This window comes from Dendronephthya gigantea, unplaced genomic scaffold (genome assembly GCF_004324835.1).
Source record: "Dendronephthya gigantea isolate DGI-Jeju-01 unplaced genomic scaffold, DenGig_1.0 000002F, whole genome shotgun sequence".
Taxonomy (NCBI): domain Eukaryota; kingdom Metazoa; phylum Cnidaria; class Anthozoa; order Malacalcyonacea; family Nephtheidae; genus Dendronephthya; species Dendronephthya gigantea.
In genome coordinates, this window is record NW_021163012.1 from 1,339,993 (window position 1) to 1,363,145 (window position 23,153).

The 23,153-nt window shown below is 36.1% G+C and overlaps 6 protein-coding genes across 10 annotated transcripts; 3 read left to right on the plus strand and 3 right to left on the minus strand.

Annotated features, from left to right (window-relative positions):
* Nucleotides 1-30: 30 nt before the first annotated feature.
* On the minus strand, nucleotides 31-1,982 carry LOC114536389 (vesicle transport protein SFT2A-like). Its single transcript, XM_028557746.1, has 8 exons — nucleotides 1,879-1,982; nucleotides 1,457-1,543; nucleotides 1,072-1,151; nucleotides 880-961; nucleotides 686-721; nucleotides 548-606; nucleotides 451-480; nucleotides 31-375 (listed from the first exon to the last, which is right to left on the minus strand). The coding sequence occupies exons 1-8, from the start codon at nucleotides 1,954-1,956 to the stop codon at nucleotides 336-338; spliced, it is 492 nt and encodes a 163-aa protein (XP_028413547.1). The 5' UTR covers nucleotides 1,957-1,982; the 3' UTR covers nucleotides 31-335.
* Nucleotides 1,983-2,213: 231 nt separating this feature from the next.
* On the minus strand, nucleotides 2,214-4,787 carry LOC114534371 (5'-nucleotidase-like). Its single transcript, XM_028555814.1, has 7 exons — nucleotides 4,204-4,787; nucleotides 3,887-4,095; nucleotides 3,599-3,801; nucleotides 3,239-3,501; nucleotides 2,937-3,111; nucleotides 2,714-2,845; nucleotides 2,214-2,595 (listed from the first exon to the last, which is right to left on the minus strand). The coding sequence occupies exons 1-7, from the start codon at nucleotides 4,528-4,530 to the stop codon at nucleotides 2,252-2,254; spliced, it is 1,653 nt and encodes a 550-aa protein (XP_028411615.1). The 5' UTR covers nucleotides 4,531-4,787; the 3' UTR covers nucleotides 2,214-2,251.
* Nucleotides 4,680-7,154, plus strand: LOC114534402 (protein FAM228B-like). The gene is made up of 7 exons (XM_028555843.1): nucleotides 4,680-4,871; nucleotides 5,187-5,357; nucleotides 5,477-5,653; nucleotides 5,789-5,887; nucleotides 6,098-6,178; nucleotides 6,380-6,620; nucleotides 6,700-7,154. The coding sequence occupies exons 1-6, from the start codon at nucleotides 4,761-4,763 to the stop codon at nucleotides 6,611-6,613; spliced, it is 873 nt and encodes a 290-aa protein (XP_028411644.1). The 5' UTR covers nucleotides 4,680-4,760; the 3' UTR covers nucleotides 6,614-6,620; nucleotides 6,700-7,154.
* On the minus strand, nucleotides 5,626-21,690 carry LOC114534246 (epithelial cell-transforming sequence 2 oncogene-like). Of its 3 annotated transcripts, none has more exons than XM_028555773.1 (33): nucleotides 21,601-21,690; nucleotides 21,121-21,377; nucleotides 20,768-20,803; nucleotides 20,187-20,561; nucleotides 19,815-19,947; nucleotides 19,488-19,714; nucleotides 19,306-19,390; nucleotides 19,167-19,227; nucleotides 19,006-19,078; nucleotides 18,785-18,847; nucleotides 18,541-18,656; nucleotides 18,280-18,332; nucleotides 18,061-18,189; nucleotides 17,822-17,911; nucleotides 17,492-17,601; nucleotides 17,335-17,413; nucleotides 17,139-17,251; nucleotides 16,709-16,798; nucleotides 16,522-16,629; nucleotides 16,274-16,425; nucleotides 16,122-16,190; nucleotides 15,871-15,922; nucleotides 15,671-15,766; nucleotides 15,523-15,596; nucleotides 15,353-15,394; nucleotides 14,590-14,704; nucleotides 14,452-14,517; nucleotides 14,243-14,334; nucleotides 13,903-14,016; nucleotides 13,736-13,794; nucleotides 13,052-13,587; nucleotides 12,226-12,396; nucleotides 5,626-5,782 (listed from the first exon to the last, which is right to left on the minus strand). In XM_028555773.1, the coding sequence occupies exons 2-31, from the start codon at nucleotides 21,295-21,297 to the stop codon at nucleotides 13,439-13,441; spliced, it is 3,198 nt and encodes a 1,065-aa protein (XP_028411574.1). In that variant the 5' UTR covers nucleotides 21,298-21,377; nucleotides 21,601-21,690; the 3' UTR covers nucleotides 5,626-5,782; nucleotides 12,226-12,396; nucleotides 13,052-13,438. The 3 variants fall into 3 exon arrangements, with proteins under 3 accessions (XP_028411574.1, XP_028411573.1, XP_028411575.1); XM_028555772.1 differs by lacking the exon at nucleotides 5,626-5,782 and adding an exon at nucleotides 8,188-8,286; XM_028555774.1 differs by lacking the exon at nucleotides 5,626-5,782 and adding an exon at nucleotides 8,188-8,286 and having other exon boundaries at nucleotides 21,121-21,311; nucleotides 21,601-21,681.
* LOC114534350 (fatty acid amide hydrolase-like) lies at nucleotides 7,253-12,573 on the plus strand. 3 transcript variants are annotated; one of them, XM_028555799.1, is made up of 20 exons: nucleotides 7,253-7,402; nucleotides 8,111-8,167; nucleotides 8,272-8,318; nucleotides 8,478-8,606; nucleotides 8,703-8,759; nucleotides 8,958-9,078; nucleotides 9,281-9,373; nucleotides 9,457-9,617; nucleotides 9,729-9,814; nucleotides 9,895-9,978; nucleotides 10,063-10,125; nucleotides 10,216-10,257; nucleotides 10,530-10,565; nucleotides 10,747-10,838; nucleotides 10,974-11,010; nucleotides 11,195-11,343; nucleotides 11,569-11,631; nucleotides 11,746-11,821; nucleotides 12,048-12,132; nucleotides 12,249-12,573. In XM_028555799.1, the coding sequence occupies exons 2-20, from the start codon at nucleotides 8,147-8,149 to the stop codon at nucleotides 12,454-12,456; spliced, it is 1,650 nt and encodes a 549-aa protein (XP_028411600.1). In that variant the 5' UTR covers nucleotides 7,253-7,402; nucleotides 8,111-8,146; the 3' UTR covers nucleotides 12,457-12,573. The 3 variants fall into 3 exon arrangements, with proteins under 3 accessions (XP_028411600.1, XP_028411593.1, XP_028411607.1); XM_028555806.1 differs by lacking the exon at nucleotides 7,253-7,402 and having other exon boundaries at nucleotides 8,165-8,171; XM_028555792.1 differs by lacking the exon at nucleotides 7,253-7,402 and having other exon boundaries at nucleotides 8,084-8,318.
* Nucleotides 21,625-23,048, plus strand: LOC114534430. Its single transcript, XM_028555877.1, has 4 exons — nucleotides 21,625-21,732; nucleotides 21,804-21,869; nucleotides 21,970-22,147; nucleotides 22,522-23,048. The coding sequence occupies exons 1-4, from the start codon at nucleotides 21,726-21,728 to the stop codon at nucleotides 22,886-22,888; spliced, it is 618 nt and encodes a 205-aa protein (XP_028411678.1). The 5' UTR covers nucleotides 21,625-21,725; the 3' UTR covers nucleotides 22,889-23,048.
* The last annotated feature ends 105 nt before the right edge of the window (nucleotides 23,049-23,153 follow it).

Here is a 23,153-nt window from a genome sequence, read left to right on the forward strand (position 1 = left end):
GGTTTGGAAAAAGTAACAATTTGCATAAATTTTGTTTTAATTGCTTAATTTATATTCACAAGTGTTCTAATTATAGCTATTACCTCTTAAATAGGCCTACCATTAATTGATAATCATGTAGTAACAAACATAACCTCAAGAGTAAATTATCAAATGGTAGAATTTGATTCACACAATAGACAGAGCAGAATTACATGTATCAGCGTGGAAGCTTTTTTGTCTATCTAAATGAATGTTTGCATTCTCCTTAAGATGTTCAATGGTTTTTGATCTTTACAATGCTAATGTTTTATGAATGAAAACGTCTATTGGTAAAAATAATTCCACATAGTGGTTTATGCCAGACAGTTGTTTATACAACCTTTAACAGCATTCCTAAAAAAACAAAATATTTTTCATTCCAGTGCATTTTGCACATCGCTTGCTATTAAAGAGTGGTAAAGTCCTCACCTTGCAAATGGAATATATGATAAACAATACCTAAAAAAGAGCAGATTATTAATGTTTATCCAACCACAAAAAGCATATACAACAAAATTTCTCATACCAAATCATCGCAAGATACTGTAGAATTGCAAAAAGTATTGCCAATCCATTGTTTTTCCACTGTGAGATAAAAAAAATTAAGTATAACTTTAACTGGGACTGAATTATTACTATTGAAATGTACCACTTTGATACACACCCATAAAGCAGCACACAACGTCAACACAAGGCAAACCTATATACATAAAGAAAGAGGATTTAGATGAATTGACAGGCGTTTGTTGTATTATACTGGATAAGACTCACTACTATTGACTAATATTTGTATCAAAATACTTCATATTTTCAAGGGTGTTTGTGAAAGAAAAGAATAATGGCCCAGTATATGCTTACCAACATCACTATAGTTGCAATAAATCTCTTTTCCTTGAACATGTTTTTCAGCTGCTTCAAAGGTCCAGTCAGGAAAAATGAACTATAATTAAAATAAAATTCCAAATTAGAACCCAAATACATCTTGTCTCAGCCAATCAAAACTGATGGAATGACATGATAATTAGTTTATATAATAACATAATGTGATACCTTGCCAATGCAGTAACATTTCCAAAAGAGTAAAAAACTGCAAACAATTTATAGTTGTTTTGAAATAACATAACAATTCCCTAGGAAACACAATGAATTTGAAGAGATTAGGATGTTGGAATAACAATGTGACTATATATTCAACTATTTCCAATCGATGTGCCATTGTGCTTACTGCTTAGCAACAAGATGTCAAAATTACAAAACTCCAAGCCAGGCAGTAGCCATGCAATGTTAGAAAAAGTCTCGTATTCACACACTGAAATTTGACCACACATGAAATAAATCTGTTCCTGCTTGCTTTGCAAACTGAAGCAGACCATATATTCAAGCATAATTTTTTAAAAGATTTACAATCCAAGATATACATTTTTGAGATACTCACAAGTAAACTGAAACCAACTCCCAAGATGAAACAAATGATAAATCCTTTTATTCTTGTAGACCAGCTTAATGTTGTGGCATCAGAAATCTAAGACAGCACAGGTGTATTAAAATGAAAATAAAAATGTACACTTGTACATTACGAAGTCCCAAGATTCTACTTCTAACTTTTGTCATATTTTTCATTTATCCTCTCGGATAACAGAATTAAAAGGCCGCAAATTCAAATAAAAATTAAGACAAAATTATTCACCTCGTCCAGTCTATCAAATAGCAACGATTATTAACTTGCAGTTTAATTAATATTATGAATGACTTTCATGCTCAAATCATCAACGTTTCATGACAGAATTTGAACACAAAAAAGCCACAATAAATAAATAACTAAAGGGACATAAAAAGATTGTATTGAACAATATTTACCTCAGTTATAAGTGAGCTTTCATCGTTTGGTTGGCCAGTTACAGCCGCTTTTAATTTTTTTATCGTGGTCGGCGCCATCTTGTATTTGGGCAACCGATTGTTTTTCTATGACGTAATTGAGAGTGTTACGTTTTCTTCCTTCTCCCCCCTGGTAAAGATTTCCTACAGTTATATCTTATCCTTCCAGCTTACCTTTACCAGGAGGTGACAAAATGTTTTACCGGTGTCTTTAAAGCCATTATTAATTATTATAAATCAGTGAACTATAATTATAGTTATAAACCTGAATCATTCAGAAGATGTTTTAAATGATTACTAATTTTGGGATTCTCACCTCAGAACCGACGAATTGTCCAGTAACTATACATTATATTTAATTATATAGCAACCATAATGTGGCTAATAATACTGACAAAAAAGTGACTATGTCATATGTCAATACCCCGGCAACATTGATTACATCGTTATTTACTGGATATTTGGCTTTAAAGTACTCTGCAAGGACATCATAAATAGTTTTGCCTTTGGTGCGGTTTATAGTTTCTTTAGTGGTATTAATATATTGGAAAACAAAATAGGAATCAAAGACAACTTTATATGTTTTTGACATGTTCACTTGTACATAACACTTTGAAATACCAGTTGAACATGGCTTTTGCTTGATTTGTAAACTTTCTACTTGAGGTGGCTTGCCCTTGGAGTATCTGACAGCCAGACCTAATGAGAATAATCAGATGAAATGCATGAATAAAGTAAACTGGCAACTGACTAATGTAATTTATAAAGAAAAAGAAATAAAGAAACAACTATTCAGGTTAAATGACTTGATTCCTACCTTGAACTTGTGGATAACCAGATTTTGCTGCATGTTCAATGCAGTTCTTCAAATCCAAGCCAGACAGTTCAATCATGTCAATTGTATTGCGATATGGAAAACTTTCAAAAAGGTCTTTGTATAGAATATAACCTGCAATTAGACCAGCATGTTCATTTGTTAAGCATATTTCCGAAGAATTTGCTCTCAGAATGTACCCTCATTGGTAGATAGTGGTGTATACCTTGTGAATCGGTGTGCAGGGAAGTCAAAACTGCAGTGTGATGGAGCATGGATGTGGTGACATTATAAGATCGATAATGATAGATCATAGCAGAAGTCACTAGTTCACCGAAGAAACATGGTCCAATATCACAACTTGTGGAATCAATCTTTCGTTTTATTTGACCAATTTTCTCCTAAAAGAAACAGCACAAATAGTTAATAAGTTACCACCAATGATTCATATAATTCACACTCACTTTTACACAGTGTTCTGTCAACTCAACCAATAAATTGCAGGTACTCTATCACTATTAAACATACATTTCCTTTTTTATCAACCAATACTTTCATCTTCTTGACAATATCATAGACTTGCTGATCTTTAGGCACAGTTGAGCTCAACAACACAGGATTGCCAGACCAGGCTGTGACTTCTCCAGCATCATTGAAGGTAACCTGAAGCTTTCCCAAGTACTTGCTGTAATAGTATGCTTGAACCACTGGGACACTGAGATTTGTGTTATGTTCTGGATGAACCACAAAAGGATATGGCCCTTGGCATTTGTCATCTGAAGGTGGATTACCTGGCAAGACAACATGACATCAAATGCAAATCATGAGACAAGATTATATTGTTGAAATGCAATACATTTACATGAATCGCCCACTGCTTCCACTTGCCTGTATAAAGGAAAGTATTTGAATGCCCTCCAACAACCACATCCACTCCAACAACTTTCTTAGCAACCTCTTTATCATATTGAAAGCCAGCATGTCCAACAGCAATAATTTTGTTAATTCCTTTTGATATTAATTCATCAACAGCTTTCTGCACAGAGCTGATTATTGGTAAAAACTTAATATTCTTACCAGGGTTTGACGACCTAAAATTATTAACATGCTGGTTGTTTGTTTCCCCCTAAGGTTGCATTCTTTATATCAACACTTGTCTGCTGCTTTATACAGTACCTTGTTGTGTAGGGTGTAATATAGCCAACAAAACCAACTCTTTCTCCACCCACATCAACAATTGTAGTATTTCTCACAAGCTTCTTATCATCTGGCCATAATGGTTCTTCATTTGTGTTTATGTTAGACACAACCACAGGAGATTTTATTTGTTCAAGAAAGCGAAGCAATGTTTTCACACCATAGTCAAAATCATGATTACCCAATGTCTAGGAAATCAAATTACCTGCTTTGTTAATGATGAAAAACATTTACAATTAATAGATACCAATAGTTAATATATATAGTTAATAATTAACGTTTTCAGAAGGACTCACAATTGCAGTATAATTCAATGCATTAAAAAACACTAGTGATGCATTTCCCTCATAAACATCGCTCCAAATTGTTCCTGTAAATCTATCTCCACCATCCACAAAAACAACATTGCGTTCCTTCTTTCTAGCATCTTTAACAACTGTCGCTATTCTTGCTACTCCACCAAAACACGCCCCCTTAATCCGCTCGCAAATGAAGCCTCGTGAATCTATCTCCTCAAATCTACCATGTATATCATTTGTGTGAAGAATTGTTAGCTTAAAACATAAAGTAATTGATATTTTCAAAGAAAATATAATAGAAATTTGACGCAACTGCCGAAACATATCTGCGCTTCGTTTACTGTAATTTCGTTTTCATATTAGAATAATTTCCATAAATCAATCCAGATTTCAATCGAAGTCAAAGTTCTTTTAGCACCTTTATATAGAGATCAGATGCAATGTCGCGATCTCCATAGCAACGAAGACTATGGAGGAATGTTTGCATAACAATATTTTAAAACAATCTATTATAGATTGTTTGCTTGTAAAATAAAATATAAAAGGGACAAAGGATGATCGAAGATGAATATCGAGAAAGATCTGGTAGGATTGAAGTCCACACACCAGATATTTTAGAAGAAATCGTAGCAGATAATGCAATACACGACTCAGTTTACGTCAGGGTATGTATGTGCTTCTGATCTTTTCAAATCTTCTGTATGTTTGGTATCCGTTGCTTGTTTTTAGACTTGCATAGGATATTGATGTTGGATTTAACGATTGCGTGAAGCAAAAATGTATATTGATACAAATGAAATTGAAATTGAAAAATGAAAAAAAATTGATACAAAAGGAAAAGGGCCACTTGAGAGCAAAACAGCTCTTATATACTTGCCCTCCTGAAGCTGAGCAAATTAATGCCGAACCTTGAGATTACTAGAAAATCCCTATTGGGCTAATTGGCTTAGCTAACTGACCGATTGCCCATTATCTTGAAGGATGGCACAAGGAAGAAATCCTCAAGGTCTGCCAGTGCTCCAGTTTCCAAATCATGCAATCGATCTTCTCCATTTCCTCCTCACACCCCTGTGAGGTCTGGTTCCGCCTCACCCCTGCACGGTTGCCGTATACAAACTTGGTTGAATGAAGATTCCATCAAGGATATACAGGTAACTTGGTAGTTTCTTTTTTACTACTTTTGGTTAGGTAAGGTACCGTACAGAGTAAATTACTGTAATCTTCACCTGATGTATTTGTAGTTTAAACACGGGCTTGGTGTTTTTTTAAGGAAAGATCAAGTCTTGAGTCGAGGTCTGTACGCAATCAGTATAAAACAGTTCTGGACAACGAGGAAAGGCTTGTGCAAGATGCTGATGCATTCTTGGAATATGTTGATGTGGCAAATGAGAATCGAAGAGTGGAGTTGTTTAAGAAATGGTCCGAAAGAGTGTACACTCCGCTACAGGTATTGCCTCCTTTCTTGAAGAAATATATTTTTAGTTAATATTAGTTTTAAGCTTTCTGTCCAGCGTTTGTGGTGTTTTCATAATATAAATGCCTTTAATCTGCAATATGATAATCTCACCATCATTGTCTACAGGAAAAAATCAAAACAGAAATGAAGAGTACCAACTTCAAGTCGTATGAAAAAAGGAAACAGCAGCTGTATGACAGATACATTGACTATCAAAACAGGAAGGTAAAAATTGGAGATGATTTTAAAACAGTTTGCATGAAAGTTCTCTCAATATGTTACGGAGTCAGTAGATTTGTTAAACTCATGCATCATGAGAACAATCATGAGAGCATAACTTCAGTCCAAGCTAGATCGCAATATTTCCCAAACAGGACTTTATATATTTTTCATTTGAATTAGTACGATAATCTAACTTTGCTTCATTATTTCAAGGGTATGGTATTTCTTGATGTCTATTCTCCTGAAGAATATGATCCACTAGAATTAAACAATACTAGACCAGGGCCATTAAAGGTACGGTAACCAGATTACCAGAACACCAAAAATTTAAAATAATCTCTCCCATTTAATTCTGGTTTTTTTGTTCTTCTCAGGCTCCCAAATGAAACATTTACCTAATACTCCTTAATAACTTCATGTAGTATACTGTCTAGTTTCCTGGAACCTATATCAGCAATCACTTGAATGAAATATTTTAACAATTTCTCATCGCAGGCCAAGATTGATAATCTTGACAAAAATGATCCATTACTACATCAAGATTTTAAAAAGATTGTCGAGGATCAAGATGTGATAAGATGTTATACAGGCTACACTACTGGAGCGAAAGATATCAAGAATTATCATCTTCCTCCTGAACCATTAGTTCCCCTCTTGGAAGACAAAACACTACGTGCAGAACATGGTTGCGTATGCCAATACATCACATTGATAGCCCACCACGGCTGAAAAGCAGGTTTATAAATTAACTTTCTGAAGTCTTTCTATTAATTCCTCCACCTCTGTGATGCTTTATGTTTTAACTCTCTTTCAAGGTACAGAATGAACCAAACCAACAACAATTCTCAGATAGATTTCCATGAACTTCAAAGCAGCATTACTAGCCGTGAACTGGTCAATGCAGAGCTACGTTGTCAAAAGAAAAGATTTTTTCCTGAGAGATATAATAGACGACCCATTCTTGAGTGGCCTGCTTTACCAACGTCATGTCAAAAACAGAATGCTACGAACAATAGTGTATTAACTGTAGCTAGTAAATAAGGGACTTTGCATTGCATATTTTGTTATCCAAATTGCTGTAAATATTCTTTTATCAAATTTATTTCAAATGGTTTGTTGAAAAATTAAATCAATTGTATATTCATACAATATTGTGCTGTATGCTTTTGCACCATTATTAATGCATATAAAAACCTTTACCTTTTGAACTTTATATATGGAGTTCACTGGTTTAAAAACCTTTTGAACTTTATATAATATATAGTTCACTGGTCAAAATAGCTTGAGGTCTGGTATACCCTGAGTGAACGCCCAGCTTCACTCCAGATTACCATTTATATGGAGCTCAAAATTATTTGAACAATCATGGCAGATTTAATATCGAGTGTAATTCTTGCTGGTTTTATTACATATTTAGTGTTTTATCTTTTTTTTTGGAAAAAAAATGGACCTAAAAAAGTCGTGAAAAAGATACGGGGAAAGCCAAATCAACCGATTGAGTGCAATATAACAGAGTTGGCAAGTATACGTTGCAGACTTGCAGTGACATATTTAATATATTATACCACTCCTCGTCTCCTCCTAGCACTTGATTATCGCAGATGGTTATCATATATTTGCCCCTTAGCCAAGTTAGGAATATGACCGATTTAGTAACAACCATTTATTATTTATGACCTGGGAAATCAGAATTGTGATTTTGGGAAAAAAGTAAACGTTGATTGTTTATAAGTTCTGTGTAAATGTTGCAAATATCAGACTTAGCTACATTTTACTAATTGTAGTTGATAATCCCTCTTGATAATCTTTCCTGAGCATGATATTGGCAATCCTATTATCCGCAATAGTCGATTGTGTCGACAATCTGAAACCTCTGCTGACAAATGCATGCATACAATTGTTAAATTAAAGTAAAAGTGCAAGGTATTATAACCACCAAGTAAATAAAGAAGATGAACAAATTTATCAATAACTACAAATTTATGGATAATAAGATGCATGCATTATCTTTATCATCCAATGGCATATACAAGTGGCGTACTAATGACTTAGGAGATCCACTTCAATTTATCTGTATGACTATAATTATGTTATATAATGCCATACCTTTATCATCCAATGGCATATACAAGTGGCATACTAATAACGTAGGAGATCCACTTCAATTTATCTATATGACTATAATTATGTTATATAAATTTCTAATCCATTTATTTCGCATTTTAGAACCTTCCCGTTCTCTCGGGATGGCCTCTATACTTAATGAAATGTATCTTTAAATGGGTATGTTGTATTATTGCCGTATAATATTTGTACAGTGCAGTATTTCTGTACTTGACCTTGATCATTCTATACTTTTTTATGTTCCGTTGTACTTTCAACTGCAGAGAATTACTCAGTTCCTAAAAAACATTATTATCAAAGAAGCTGTTAGGCAAGTATTATTATGCATAGGCATTTTTGGTGTTAGTAAAATTTGTTTTAATTATTGAACTTTAATTGGATAAGAGATTATAGGGGTGCATGATCATAATTTTAAACAAACTTTTTTATTTTATGATTTATTTATTTTTATATAATGGCAATATGGCAGAGATGGCAATATAGGCTTTCTACAACAGATATCAATTCCTGATCCTCCTACACTTATTCCTCAAATCTCTCCCAGCAAAGAGCAGCAATTGCACCAACGATCAGATCTTGCATCTCTTTTAAAGAAACCGTATGTATATGCGACATGCTTTAACTATTTAGGTCATGAAAGCTACCTCTAAGCACATAAATGCATATATACATGCCTATATTTATTTTTATCAAGGTCAAATGTTAAAGGCTTTCAATTTTTGTCCATTTCTGATTTGGTTGAAGCATATAGGTATAGTAGCTATGAATATAGTGTGACTACCAACTATGTGTTATTTGGGTTTGATCATACATTAATTATGATATTCCAAAAAAAACTTTCTTTGTGGAAGCTGATACAAAGCAAGGAGAGAGAGATGAAGACTGATAGATCTTCAAGGTTTTCCATCTATTATCATTGTTTCTGTCAATGTACTTCTTCATTGTTTAGAAACGGAAAAACATCACCACTGCAAGTGACAGAGAATGCTTTGGAGGCGATTGAACAGTCTGAAAAACAGAACTTTGAATTAAAAGCATTTGTTCAATTTAACAAGACTGATGCTTTGCAGGTATAATGGATGTTTCCTCTTGTCAAGCTGGATACTTGCAAAGATGTCCATCTCAATAGGTGCAGTTGGCTTGTTAGCCACTCACAAATTACTGATGATCACTTGAAGAAGAGTTTGGCCTCAATGCAAACACTTTGTCTGCACATAGTAGCTGAGCGCTAGTCTCTCTAATCCTTTACTGGAAAGTATATTTTCACTATAGATGGCACAAGAATCTACAAAACGATATGCTGAGGGCAAGACTTTGTCAGTAATTGATGGTATTCCTGTTGGCATTAAAGGGGAATATGCAGTGGTAATATTCATCTTTTTTTCAATCTCTCGCTCTGTACTGACGTAGTGGCCTTATGCTGCATGATCATGTCCTGATTTTTCCAGGCAGGCTATCATAGGCGATGTGGTACAGTATTTATGGGGCAAGAAGCTGAAGAAAAGGATTGTAATCTTGTTGCTAAACTACGTAGTCTTGGTGCTGTGATCATTGGAATGACCAACATGCACGAGTTAGGTTTGGGAACGACCGGTGTTAATCCCAACAGGTACTGTTTAATGTTCTTGTCTGAAGTACAAAATGAGAATTAAGTCATAATCAATCTGTGAGATTCCCTGATTTCTACCTATCTTTAAGATTTTCGTTATTGGTTTTTCTATTACCATGGTATCTCACGTAATCCTTATGATCTCAACTATTTTACTGGAGGAAGCTCGGGTGGTTCAGCCGCGGCTGTTGCCGCAGGTAATCCGTAATAATAACATCAGTCAAAATCCAGAATAAACAATCCAAACCTTATTCTCTGAATCTGTGTCAATGTTAAGGTTTATGTCCAGTTGCTATTGGTAAAGACGGTGGTGGGTCTATTCGTCTTCCATCCACACTCTGTGGTATAGTTGGAATTAAACGTAAGATATCTTACGAGCAATATTGTCCATGATGGGTTCACCATCCTGACTTTTATGGTTGATCTTTCATTTTTCTTGGTCCAGCAACATTTGGTCGTGTAACATTGCAGACCTCTCGCTATGGTAGTTATAGTGTCTCACATGCTGGTAAGTTATGATTTACGAAATGTGTGATAGTAATGATACCACCAGTAACCAATCTTAATCCAAGATTCTTTGTATTTAACTTGTTCTTAGGTCCCATGTGTAATAACGTGCGAGACACAGCGATCATGTACGGTAAGGTCCTTTCACACAGCATGGTCCCAAACAGGCCAATTGCACTGTACATTTTGTGGTTATACGTGATTTTCTGGTTCTTTGGTTCTTTCCTCCGAACCAGTATTTGAAAATCAAAGTCACCTCCAACATGCATGATCATGATTGGCCGATCCTGTCACAAACTATGGGTAGACGTTGACGATTTGAATCAACAAGGCAGACCATTTTATACTAACGAACCCAGCTAGAATGCTAACCGAAGATTCACTAAGAATAATTCTTTTTCTCAGCTCTACTTTCCGGCCGCGATCCAGAATATCCTGCAGGTAGGTTAGATCGAGTCATCCTTTAGAACAATCCATTTCTTTACTTCCCGACAGCTCGCTATTCCCTCTCCATATTCAATACTTTACTCTCCTTATTCGTTATTGAAGTATCCAGATTCGTCACATCTGTCACCATATTCTTTTGAATATTATTTATGTTTCATGTGATGAATCTGTACAGGTATGATTCAACCAGAACATGCAACTTTGGAAGGATTTGAAAACTTGGATTTGTCCGACTTGACCGTGGGAGTTGACTGGGATTTTGCACAGGTATTAAATGATCTCAATCAAGCACATCTTTGAGACTTGATGTATTTGACCAGGCGCCAGGCGGACTTTATTCAGGTTGTCTTTCATTAATTATCATCACTTTGATGTTTGTTTTCCGTCTAATGTTTCATATAGTTTGCGGACGACGAGATCATTGAGCATTTTAAGAAAGGTAAAGCTGGTTTTATGAAATTCATTGTCCTAGAAAGTAAGATTAGCAGGCAGGCAGGCGGCATATCGAGTGGAAATAACGTCTATTCGTAGGCTTATTATAACCGTCGGAAAAAAATTCAAGCAAAGCTAATTGTCCATTGTGTGAATGCAAAGACTCATTACTACTTTTTGTGGTGTTTCAGCCGTCGAGTTCCTGAAGAGCAGAGGAGCCAATATCGTGTCAGTTCAAATCCCAGAGTTAGAAGAGAGTCGCATTGCGCATATTCTGACAATTGGTTGTGAGATTACTCATGCTGTAGATAATGAATATCCGAATGATATCGAGAAATTGGTGAGGAATTAGTACTTCAAACTGAAATTACAGAAATGGAATGTTTACATGGTCAAGACAGAATTATACCGTCCGGTTCTATAGGAATAGCAACGTGACATATCTGTAGCCTGTAGCTGGGCTAGTGTGCCTTGCTGGTGAGCCTTGCAAGCCCGTTTCGAGAATATTTAACATTTAGTGCTGAAAACGATCACCACGTTTATTTATTTATTTCCCTTTATATAGAACCCGGACACATTTCTTCTGGCTTCTATAGGGAGGCACTCACACCCATTTGATTTTTATCAGGTGAAAATCGTTTAGACCATCATCGGTTTTGTTACAGGACTACATTTGATTGTCAGCACAACTATTTCCGACCTTAGATAACAAATCAATTTATTGCAGAAATTTTTATTTCAGTGCCAGAAACAACGTACTCGCGCTATAGAGTTTCTGAAGACAATATTTCAAAACGTCGATTGTATTCTAACACCCGGTACCTTTTCAATATTTTTTTAATCCTCTCGTTTGAATGAAAGGTCTGTTCAAACGGTCCAATTTTATCAGTTCAAATTCACCTCTGATTGATGCTTTGAAGTCTTGCAGTTTTGCTTATGAATGACAGACTACATTCCATACGACAGACGTGAATATGATAACGACAATATTGGATCATGTGAACAAAAAAAATTATTCAATGAGTGCCTCTATTTCTAATTTAGGTTCAGCTTGTTGTGCAAAGAAGATTCCTAGCAATGCAAAGGGATATGGGTTGAGCGATGTAAGCCTCACCATGAAATATGTCAGGTAACGCTAAATTTTACGTACTCATTCTGTTTTTAGGAGGGACAGATATGGATATTCATTTTTTTCAACGCAAAGTACACCATTTTACTTTACCTGATACTTTGAAATTCCTGTAGATTCCACTTCTTGGGTAATCTGACTGGCGTACCAGGGGTTGTTGTACCAGTCGGGTATGATGACCAAGGTCTACCGATAGGAGTTCAGGTTATGACGTCATGGTGGGAGGAGCATGTCGCGTTGCGTGTCGCTCATTGCCTCGAGGGACTGGTAGAGAGAAAAGAACCAAAAGTTTATTTTGATATTTTGAACAAGAAGGGATCTTAGCTTATGGAAATATATTGAAATCCAGCAAGACTGATTTGCTTTGCTTGACAATAAATATCAAATACAAATATCAAATAGTTGACCTTTTACTTGTTCAATGTGATAGTTTTCATATGACTGAATATAAATTAAACATTTAGTATAAATTAAATTATTTTTGCAATGCGTGAGAATGTCTCAGATCATATTTATTTGCCATCTTATTTGCCTTGTGCAATGTTATTTTACACCATAACCTTCCCGACGCGTGTTTTTGTTCTAATTATAGCCGTAATTATTGTCTCGCGGCAGGACACGCGCGAAGCGACTTAAGACGCGCGCGCCTGGGGCGGCCTGGCAAAAATGTTGCAAAATGGCGGAACGTTAGTTAGAACTTAGAAATAGTTAGAACGAAGAAATATTGACTGAAGATGTCTTATGTGCGATTTCGGGAATGGAAAGACTAGTACATACTGCTTTCGGAGCAGGGAAGATGTTGTGTCGAAACGAATTTTGTGTCGAATAGATTTTTGCCTACCATATAAACTTTTTATTATACGTTCAAAACTTCAAGATATTTAAGATTAAAGATTAAGGTAGAAATATTAGAATTTACCTTCGATAGTAACGTTCTGAAAAGACTTTCTTCGACCACTGTTCTTCTTCAAGTTTGTAAAAGGTTGCCAAATTTATCTCACTTCTCAACACATTTTCTGCCAGGCGCGTTCCCTGCCTTGCTTCACGCGTGTCCTCCCGCGAGACAATAATTACGCAATTAATACAAAGCAAAAACACGCGCCGGGGGGAAACTGTACGTGGCCTTGATGAAGCTAATGGTTACTAATGGTTACAGTCCAATTGATGCGCAGCCGGGTTTGCGCACCGGTTGTTTCTACTCGTAAGAATGCGCGGGGCCCTCAAATTTTAAAATTGCTTAGTTTGGCCGCTTTGTCGATTAATCGGTTAAGATCCGGTACTTTCAACTTTAAGCATGACTTCTTCATCAGAACTTGTCTCTTGTATTGCCGCTTTCAATTGTTGTTCTCTTGCAAGTGTTTAGCAAAGAAATCCAGTTTGATTTTGCCTCAGATGATCTGGCTTGGCAAATCCAACGTTTCTTAGGCGTCACGATTACAAACGCATTTTGTGCATCTAAGAGACACAATTCGCACTTCGTGAGGTGAAATTTTGAAGGATTTCACGACAAAATTTGATTTAAAATCATGAGCGAAATGTGGTCCAAGACACACGAATACATGGGGGGATTTTCTCAACAACTGAACGGACAATAAATACTTACACTTAGTATCACTGATTTCCTCCAATGTCAGAGTAGACAGTGGCACTGATTGATGGTATCTTGAGAAATCAAAGAGAAAATAAGTTGACCTGGATATCGTGAGCATTTTCACATGTGCATAGTAATCGAAAGCGTCCGAAAGATTATAACCGCTCATATTCACTTACTTATAACTTATTTCTAAAATTCTTTGAAACGGCACAGCCGTGAGGTTTTTTGTCGTCAAGACCAGACAATCGTTGAATAAAAACAAGCCCAAGTTTCCAATGTTATTAAACACTCTGTAAAATGAAAAAAATCCATCATTTTGACCATAGAAATTATGGACAATGTCTTATATTTATTTCCCACGTTTTTAACCCACAACTTAGATGGGAATTGGAAACTCGCGAAGCCTTCTATAGTATAGAGCTTAAGAATAGGTAACGTATATCTTATACATAGGGTTGCTACAGAAAGTATAATTCACCATCAGTTACCGACCGAATGCAGAATTATCAAATTTACCTAAACTCAGCCTTTACGTCGTTTTCATCTGTTTGTTTTAAATGAATAACATCTTCTTGTTTCATGAAATATCTTCCGCGTTCAACTAAAGCCTACAAGGAGAGTAGCAAGAATACAACAACTGTTAAAACCTGAGTTAGGTTAGTTGAAACTGTGCTCAGCGTTTGAATACCAATGATTTATCATAGTATCTGATAGCAAGGCCTTACCGGACAGTTCTGGATTTGCTGTTGAACTTCTTTCAGACGTTTTTCAAGACGCAGCCTTGTGCTAGCCTGAAATGAATGAGTATAAACGTTCAGTGGTTTGAAATGAAAAAATAACTTGATTAAACAAGTTTCAGGTACCTCATCAAAGAGCAATCTTAATTGTTTCAACTGCTCGATTGCTTTGATCAGTTTCTTGTGGTCCTTGTGTTCCACAGATGTTTGACAGAGAAATGATTCCAACAGACAGATATACCTAAACAAAACAAGATAATATTCATCCGAAGGACATGTAAACTAAACAGTCTAACCGATAACGGTTAACTCTAGCTGTTCTAAACTGTTTTCCTAGAGCCTCGTCTCTTATTGATCCAGTGTTACCACAGGAGGAAACCTAAACTAAACTAACTTTATTTATACTGGATACTTCCATCAGTTCTAAACTGTTCTTCCTAGAGGTCCAGTAAGAATCATCTCTTATTGATCCAGTGTTACTACAGGAGGAAACGTAAACTAAACTAACTTTATTTATACTGGAAAGCTCTATCAGCTCTAAACTGTTCTTCCTAGAGGTCCAGTAAGGATCATCTCTTATTGATCCAGTGTTACTACAGGAGGAAACCTAAACTAAACTAACTTTATTTATACTGGAAAGCTCTATCAGTTCTAAACTGTTCTTCCTAGAGGTCCAGTAAGGATCATCTCTTATTGGTCCAGTGTTACTGCAGGAGGAAACCTAAACTAAACTAACTTTATTTATCTTTATTTTCTACTTGATAGCTCTTTCAGTTCTAAACTGTACTTTCCAGAGGATCATCTCCTATTGAACCAGAGAAAACCTAAACTTAACTATAAACTTAACTATATCAAAATATATCTATCGTGATTGTGGCAAAGAACCTACTCGTGTACTCGTTTTGTAGGGGCCAACAGCAAATTTGGCAAACTGAAAGAAAAAACGAATTAGATGGATGAGATGGATGGTAGTCGCTTCGTTATTGGTTAACAGGTGATCGAACGAAAGCATAATATATAACGGCAGGAAATACTATTATATAAGTTATAAAACCAAACCTAGAAAGTTTGGTGCTGGGCTGTTTTTCCAATTGCAGCAAGAATCCACGAAATGCTGGGTGTTGCTTCTGACACTAAAATTAAACGAGTTGAGATGACTTTAGAAGAAACCATATTTACTAGAAACCTTGTGTCATTGCACACGAACCTTGTCGATTGTCGCCAACGTTATTGGATAATTGTTCAGAAAATTGATGTAAGCTTTAGATTTTGTGTTGAACTTCAGGAAAACGTCACCAAGACACTAAAAATTAACAAATTAAAAACAAATTACTGTGTACAGTACAAGAAAAGACAGATATCCATGGTACAGGACAGGACATTTGTAAATACGGTAAATCATCACACCTGGTGAGAATCCCAATCTTTCAAACGACAAGACAGATCATTTTCGAGTTCCCTTTGAAACACGTAAAAAAACGAGTGAAAGGATAGAATATATTATTTCACTCTGTGATAAACCGATAGGCTTAACGGCCAATTTTAAGTTAGTTCCAAATATGTGAAATAATTAATTTTCAACTGAATGAACTGTAAACACATTTGACTGAGACGAATTGATTGCAAACCTAAGTAATAATTTATATATGGAATCTCACTTGTTTACTGCCAGTAGAGTTTCGCTGTCATTAAAAATCATTCGAATGTTGGCACTTCCAATCACTGGCCTGAATTAAAAGAACGAGTGAAAGTTGTTTTATTCTTAATGGTCCATGCAGATCTTGTTTTAAGCTAGATCATCAACTGATACCTGTTAGATTTAATCGATGCCTCCAAAGGCTTCCTAAATGTATCTTGTATGATACTCAAAGTTTTGCAATAATCCTTCTCCGTACTGAGCAACTCATGTGCTATCACTGAACGCCGCTCTCCCAACGATAGACGTTCCGTTAGATTTGCATTCTGCAACGAATGAAGATTTATCTCAAAGCAATATCTAGATCGTATTATGTTACATCATCATATAAACCTAAACTAATGAAGCAACAATCATCTTACTGTTGTCCCCTCGTTCAATCGCCATTGCTCATCTTCCGACTCAAATTCATCTTCAGAATAAACATCTTCACCTTCCTTCAAAGGCTCTTTTTCATCCAGAGGCGCTTTCTAAAGGATTGAACCAAGTTGATATTATTTTACCACCGATAACTAGCAACGACCATACGCGGAAAAAGGACGAACAAACCTTCATCTTCTTCCTCGCCCGCTTCTTTCTCGGATTTTGCTCTTTTTCGCATTCTTTAAGACAGTGAATAAGACTTGCAACTGGTTTGGCCTGAGGAAACGAAACCAATTATATTTAGATATTAAGTTAGCCTTGCAAGCTTGTATCACGAGTTATGCATATCATGGCTTCTTCTCTGATAAAACTTTGGGGAAATAAGACTCCGTTTACACTATACTGCATGGGTTCATCTGGTCACGACATTATAGCTTAAATTGTTTTACGGTATATCTGTTTCCCCAGAACTTTTTCGGATCATGTACAGTAAAAGCAATCATGCTATCACACTTGTGACTGTGACTCGCTCTGACACGGCTAAATTTGTAAACAGGGCCTAAGACACTACATCGCACTGTCATAAGTAAATTGAACAGCTGGTTTAGTCCCATACCTTTTCAATTTGTTTCTGTTTCGTCATCAAAACTAAAGCTTTAACCAATATCCTACTGACATCTTGGATTTCATTTAATTCAACCAAACCCAACACTTTGAAAATTATTTCACCTGCATTGGATGAAATAAAATTGCTGATTATTTCTAGTTGTTTGTAATATAAATTCTGATGAAAACTAGCAGTTGTAGCATACCAACAATCTTTGACGCCAGGCCGTAAATTTCGTCTTCAAAATGTCCAGTTAGTTCTGCAGACACTTTATTCAAACTCTCCTAAAAAAAACATCAAGGAATATCAAAGATATATAATTGGTTTTAGTCCCGGGATCAACATTGCCGTCCTGTACAAACCTGGATATACTCAGCAGTCTTACTCCAAGCAGCCAACTTAATTTCGTTGAAATACAAACTTGAAGGTTTCTCCACGTCTTTTTCGGGCACTGGAAGCCAACTATCATCACCTTAATCCAAAAACAAATCTCTTAATACAAGATTTAACACGCCAATCCTAATCCTAATCGTAATCGATACCAATCCTAATCGTTCATATTAATCTTTATTATTCTAATCCTACACAAATCCTAATCATTGATACTAATCCTAATCATTTAAGACCAATCCTTAGGTTCTTGGTAATGAAACTTCAGCCAGTTATAAATGCAAATGATCCTGATTCCGAACCTTTAAGCAGGGAAGACGTTGTCCCAGTAGGAGAAGAAAATATCAACCCTGTTGCAATTTGAAGTTGGCTCAGCAATTCCATTCCAACATCTAAACATTTTAAAGAGATTAAACAAAAATCAAGTGGACGATATTATTATCAATGACAGGAATCCAATCCAAAGTTTTCGAGGAATCAATCTTACTGATCTAGATCCGAGTTTTACCTGAATTAAGGAGGTTTTTATTAAGGTAGTTACCTGTTGCACCCAGTGGAGAGAAGATATCAACATGACCACCTTCATCTTGGTTCAAGATATCCAAACTCAGCGATTGCCAGAAATTCTGAATCTCAGCATCGTTTAACGATGACAGCGATGTTCTACTATCTGCAATACCCAAAATAACAACTGCATTACTGCAACACAAATTTGTGTACGCATATGTACGTTAGTGAATGCGATTTTGAACTTTTTTACCTCGAGTAATATCCAAAATCCCGCTTTCCCCATGAACAAATAACCCAACACTCCTGCAGGAAAGTTTAAGAAAGAGTTTTACCGAGGTCTAAAAGAAAACTGAGCGAGACGTAGCTACGTGTGATAGCGTTCACAGCGTGAACTTAGCTGTATTTTTAATTCGGTCCATAGTGGAGGAAACTCCCTTTTTTACGCCAGAATTATATGTTATTGTTTGTAAATGGGTAGCGAGGACGCTCGAGGAATAAAGTAATTTCAAACCTTGCTTTTCGTCCTTGCAAGACGGCAGAAAAATGATCCAGCAGTCCTCGCAATGTCGTCCCCTCGTATTGGTAGACAATAGGAAGAACTCCATACAGCACGGAGCTTGCCAACACCTGAAAAACAAAAGAGATGATCTTGATAAGTTTCAGGCCTCTCGAAAAAACCTGACCGGGTTATAAATTAAAACATATCCTTCGCGGAATTGTTTTCGCTCTACATACACAGATGTGATAAATCCTACCTCGTGAGCTGTTATTTTCGATGAAATAAATATAACACGAGGATTTACGATATTTGGATAAGCCTTTGGAAAAAAGACAACATTTTTATTAGCGTTCTCCACAAAATATGACGATAGTTCAACGTTGAGATTTGGTCTTCGGGGGGAAAGTTGTCCAAAAAGAAACGAATCGCGACGACAATCTCATTAAAATATTGCAACAAATTGTATTAGCAACGAACCAAGCTAAATTCTTGTAAACTCTTCTTGGCATCGACATCTGAATACAGTTGAGAACTCTTCAATTTCTTTGAGCTGAACAGACATTTTTGAAAAAAATATTTATAAGAGGAAATTAGGAATTCGAGACATCATTGCTTCACAAAATACAACAAACACAAACCTTTTTCTGTCATTTTGTATAAAATTTTGATTTTCATCCAATTCGAAAGTCATTCCATCAGCTTTATGATGAAGAAAATTTGCGTCAACAGTCTAATATGACCATCGGTAATTACGTTTCACAAAAAATTGCAACTTACTCTGATAGAGAATTTCGTAGCGCATTGCTTCAGATAATGTCAACGTGGCTGGATTCGCCTCATGTTCTCCAAAAAGTCTAAATTCCTGGGAAATTTAATGAAATAGAAAGATAAACTACATTGTTTTAGGATTGTACAGAAGTATATTTAGCATTCAAACGTTCTTTCTAAATTGCTCGTACCTCACTCCTTGTTCGTCTTAATGAATGATCCTGGTATTGCCCACTGCCAGGAATATGCACTGGAGTTGTTTTTGATCTGAAGTGCTTGCTTCGAGTGGTTGGAGCTTCCAGAGCTGTCAGGCCAGAACTTTGTTTTTCTGGACTTTTTTTACCACGCAAAACCTTATCAGCAAATTCTAGTTCTTTTGGTCGAGAACTGTTGGCAATCCATGGTGGGCGAATAGGTTCTATGGTACAAAAGATATTCATGCAATTTTATTAGGTTGGTTGTAATTCTAGTTCATTTTCATAAGAAAATGGAAAAGTCTTTCCAATAACTTCTCTTACCATCTTTATGAACAACTGGAAGGTTCTTCTTCCATTTACTGTAAGCTCTTGCAGCAATATCAGACTCACTTTGGTATTTTCCAGCTGTCAGTGCTTTTAAAATATGGCTGTATTTCTCATGAAGTGAATTTGCCTAGAGACAAGAGGAAGAACATCTTATGTCTCCTGGGCTGTTTATTTTCGATGAGTGAGGATTTTCCCAGCTAAATGATTTACAGTAAAATATAACAACATTTTGCATTTTCTAGCTTCCAAAAATATACCCTGAAATACAAAATTGTTTGACCAGGGGAAATGATGAGAATTACAGCTAGGTTTGGAATGATAAAGCCACAGTTTGAATGTTGATCAAATCAGTTTAAACATACTCACTGACTTATGAGGCACTTCAATTTCTAAAGTCTTAATACACATCATATAATGTTTCTTCCAAGCTCCATTTTCCAAGCTACTCGGCTGATATGGCAAATACCAACCAAACTTCAGGCATTTGCTTCTCCAGACAGCATCCTGTTCGACCAACCATTTCCAATGCCACGACACACCTGCAGCTCGGCACAGGCTGCGTGGATCAAGATAACTAAATATGTGTGTTGAGACAACTCGTGGAAGCAGTGTTGTGAAATCTTGTTGAGGTCTTACAGGTTGCTTGAACCAGGCTAGGATGAACTTTAGTTCTGGTGTCGACGACTGGTCCAGAATAAAATCAAAGAAACGTTTCCTCTGCACTTCACTCCATGTTTCATACTATACATGTTTCATGCCAAAACAGAAAATACAAAATTCATTCTTTTTGCCCTAAAAATCATGCTGTATCTGCGGTCAGTTCATGATAATCATTAGGGAGTGAAATATAATCACATACAACAAAATGAAAATGGCTTTGCAGGGAAGTATTATGACTGCAGTCTGCATGCATGCAGATGATTAAAAATGAAAAACCTTGTACTTACCCATTGACCAATTAAATTACGACGCTCTAGGAATACCTACATATGAATAATTTGTCCTGCATTAGATATTGAAGAACTGTAAACCTAGCTTTAATTTTTTACGTAAAACGGTATCGGCCAATAGTTTCGTAATTTGATTTTACAAAGCCAAATATTTGCCGGTAATAAATTATATCTATTTAACAAACAAAGCTGAATAAACACGATATTGTACTTCTGTATTGTATTAATACATTTAATACAAAATTCCAAAAGCAGATTTATGCTAATTCCATCATTCAGATTATAGACTAACTTAGACAAAGCGCATTAGCAAACTTCAAAGTTCATAATAAATATTTTGACAAACGTACTTTATCATATAAAATATCGTCGACGTTGGATTTCCACGCACTGCGATTGGTATTTTGATTCCTATACCCCAGTATATCATTTGACATCGTTATATACTTGCTTTTCATGTACATTGGCTTAGAATCTCGCTTTTTGTTTTGTCTTGTTGACATTTCACTCCTTGGGCGAGACGCCATCTTGGATTCCAACGCTAAACGAATGCTGTTGCTATGGTAACATTGCGTAGAGTGACACAGCAAACCCAGGAGTCAATGTTCTGTAGGGAGTAAGGGCTTTTCAGGTACTACTCCCCTTTAGTACCAGTTTCGACAAATTCACAAGAGATTTTAAGCTATGATATTTTACAATACGGTAGTTTTACCATCGTTATAAAACTATCGTCTTCCTAGCTGATGACGGAACGCTAAAACGAGCGTGATATTCCTAACAGTACTTATTAGAATGTTATTATCAGACAAAGGTTCAAATTAACGCCTTACCATCTAATGTACAATTGTTTATACGCGACGGGTTGAGGTGTTGTGCCTGGAAATTCGGCGAGCACAATACTGAAACAAAACTTTATTTTTCAAACATCTAAAAAAATGCAGTTTACAGTTTTAACATGAAAGGTAAGTATGTATCTTGGTGCAGGTGGAATTTACTGTCGCAACTGAACTCATACTGATGTTTACCTATTTAGACAATCCAATCACTGAGTGTACTTTGTTGTTCCTGTTGACTTTGTCTTGTTGTTGTTTCTGCAAAGGTAGACTATATTGATCTAGAAAATGATTAATCTTTTCAACAAAAAATATGTTTTCTTCAAAAGCTGTGAAACGATTCTTCTTGTCTCCTTTGCAACACAGGAGCTGAACATATGAAGTGTAACCGAACTTCCTATGACAAGATCGCTTGCTTCAAGAGGAATTCACATCGCGGATTCAGATTGTTTGAAATTCTTGTGATGACTGACCGTGACTGGTCTGCAACACAGTATGGTGGTGTGGATATTGACTGGAATAACTGGGAAAACTACATACATGGGTAGGTTTAGGGTAGGTTTCGCGATCGGTAAACCATACAGAAGCAAGCAAAGTCTAGTAAAATCAACTAAACTAACTTTATCTGTATTGGAGTGCTGCATAACGGTCTCTAAACTGTTCTTCATAGATGTCCAATGAAGTTCATCTCTTATAGATCCAGTGTTACTACAGGAGAAGACCTAAACTAAACTAACTTTATTTATAATGGATAGCTCTATCAGTTCTAAACTGTTCTTCCTAGAGGTCCAGTAAGGATCATCTCTCATTAATCCAGTGTTACTACAGGAGGAAACTAGCCCGTAATCTTTTTAAAACTGGATATCTCCAGCAAAAACCTTTCATATTCGATTTTCACATCGATTCTTAATCCTTTAGATTTGCATGTCGCTGTCTTGAAAGACTTAAAGATCTCGTCAAAACAACTGGGAAGAAATATCACCACTTCTCAATGCTGAACTACGGTGAGTGTTGGACTTCGGAGGATGTTATATACGACTTGACGCAGCTGGACTTAGACGAAACATGTGTTGGAGATGATTTTCTCTTGTGTCAACGCGAGGCAGAGAGCGAGTGCTTTGGTAGAGAGGAGAGTCAGTTCGTGTATCACGTTAACTACGAAGACGAGCCGGTAGTGGACGAGTACAAGAATCTTCAGAGTGAATGTACAATCGAAACTATGACAGTCTGTTCAGCACCTAGTCACAGTTACAATGCATATGCTAGCCCGACAGTTCAACCATAAAGAAATAAACTGAGACGTTTAATGATAACTTTATATGTAGGCATCCTGAAAGAGGAAGGGTCGCCAATTCGTAAAACACTATTAAATTTAGCTGGACAACGATTGTTGAAATTGTAAAAACTATCAACTTACAAGTCGTCCCTGCCAAATAAATCATTTAAACCCAAGTATGAAAAGAGTGTAGTGCAGACGTTTGATCCTAGCCGCTTCAACTCTCATCTATTATCGACCTCGTTATCGACATTGTTCAAGATGATTCACATTG

Excerpts from the sequence above, each read along its gene's own strand:
- LOC114536389 (XM_028557746.1), bottom strand. The coding sequence starts at position 1,956 with ATGGCGCCGACCACGATAAAAAAATTAAAAGCGGCTGTAACTGGCCAA. Across the intron at positions 962-1,071 it reads AATGTTACTGCATTGGCAAG|TTCATTTTTCCTGACTGGAC; the intron begins GTATCACATTAT and ends TTTTAATTATAG. Across the intron at positions 607-685 it reads CGTTGTGTGCTGCTTTATGG|TGGAAAAACAATGGATTGGC; the intron begins GTGTGTATCAAA and ends TTTATCTCACAG.
- LOC114534371 (XM_028555814.1), bottom strand. The coding sequence starts at position 4,530 with ATGTTTCGGCAGTTGCGTCAAATTTCTATTATATTTTCTTTGAAAATA. Across the intron at positions 3,112-3,238 it reads TGGTTGATAAAAAAGGAAAT|GAGAAAATTGGTCAAATAAA; the intron begins GTATGTTTAATA and ends TGTTTCTTTTAG. Across the intron at positions 2,846-2,936 it reads CCTGCACACCGATTCACAAG|GTTATATTCTATACAAAGAC; the intron begins GTATACACCACT and ends GTCTAATTGCAG.
- LOC114534402 (XM_028555843.1), top strand. The coding sequence starts at position 4,761 with ATGATCGAAGATGAATATCGAGAAAGATCTGGTAGGATTGAAGTCCAC. Across the intron at positions 5,358-5,476 it reads ATTCCATCAAGGATATACAG|GAAAGATCAAGTCTTGAGTC; the intron begins GTAACTTGGTAG and ends TGTTTTTTTAAG. Across the intron at positions 5,654-5,788 it reads GAGTGTACACTCCGCTACAG|GAAAAAATCAAAACAGAAAT; the intron begins GTATTGCCTCCT and ends CATTGTCTACAG.
- LOC114534350 (XM_028555792.1), top strand. The coding sequence starts at position 8,164 with ATGGGTATGTTGTATTATTGCCGTATAATATTTGTACAGTGCAGTATT. Across the intron at positions 8,760-8,957 it reads GATTTGGTTGAAGCATATAG|AAACGGAAAAACATCACCAC; the intron begins GTATAGTAGCTA and ends TTCATTGTTTAG. Across the intron at positions 11,822-12,047 it reads CGATTGTATTCTAACACCCG|GTTCAGCTTGTTGTGCAAAG; the intron begins GTACCTTTTCAA and ends TTTCTAATTTAG.
- LOC114534246 (XM_028555773.1), bottom strand. The coding sequence starts at position 21,297 with ATGGCGTCTCGCCCAAGGAGTGAAATGTCAACAAGACAAAACAAAAAG. Across the intron at positions 17,414-17,491 it reads AGACTGCTGAGTATATCCAG|GAGAGTTTGAATAAAGTGTC; the intron begins GTTTGTACAGGA and ends TGTTTTTTTTAG. Across the intron at positions 16,799-17,138 it reads AACAGAAACAAATTGAAAAG|GCCAAACCAGTTGCAAGTCT; the intron begins GTATGGGACTAA and ends TCGTTTCCTCAG.
- LOC114534430 (XM_028555877.1), top strand. Across the intron at positions 21,870-21,969 it reads TTGTTGTTGTTTCTGCAAAG|GAGCTGAACATATGAAGTGT; the intron begins GTAGACTATATT and ends TTTGCAACACAG. Across the intron at positions 22,148-22,521 it reads TGGGAAAACTACATACATGG|ATTTGCATGTCGCTGTCTTG; the intron begins GTAGGTTTAGGG and ends TTAATCCTTTAG.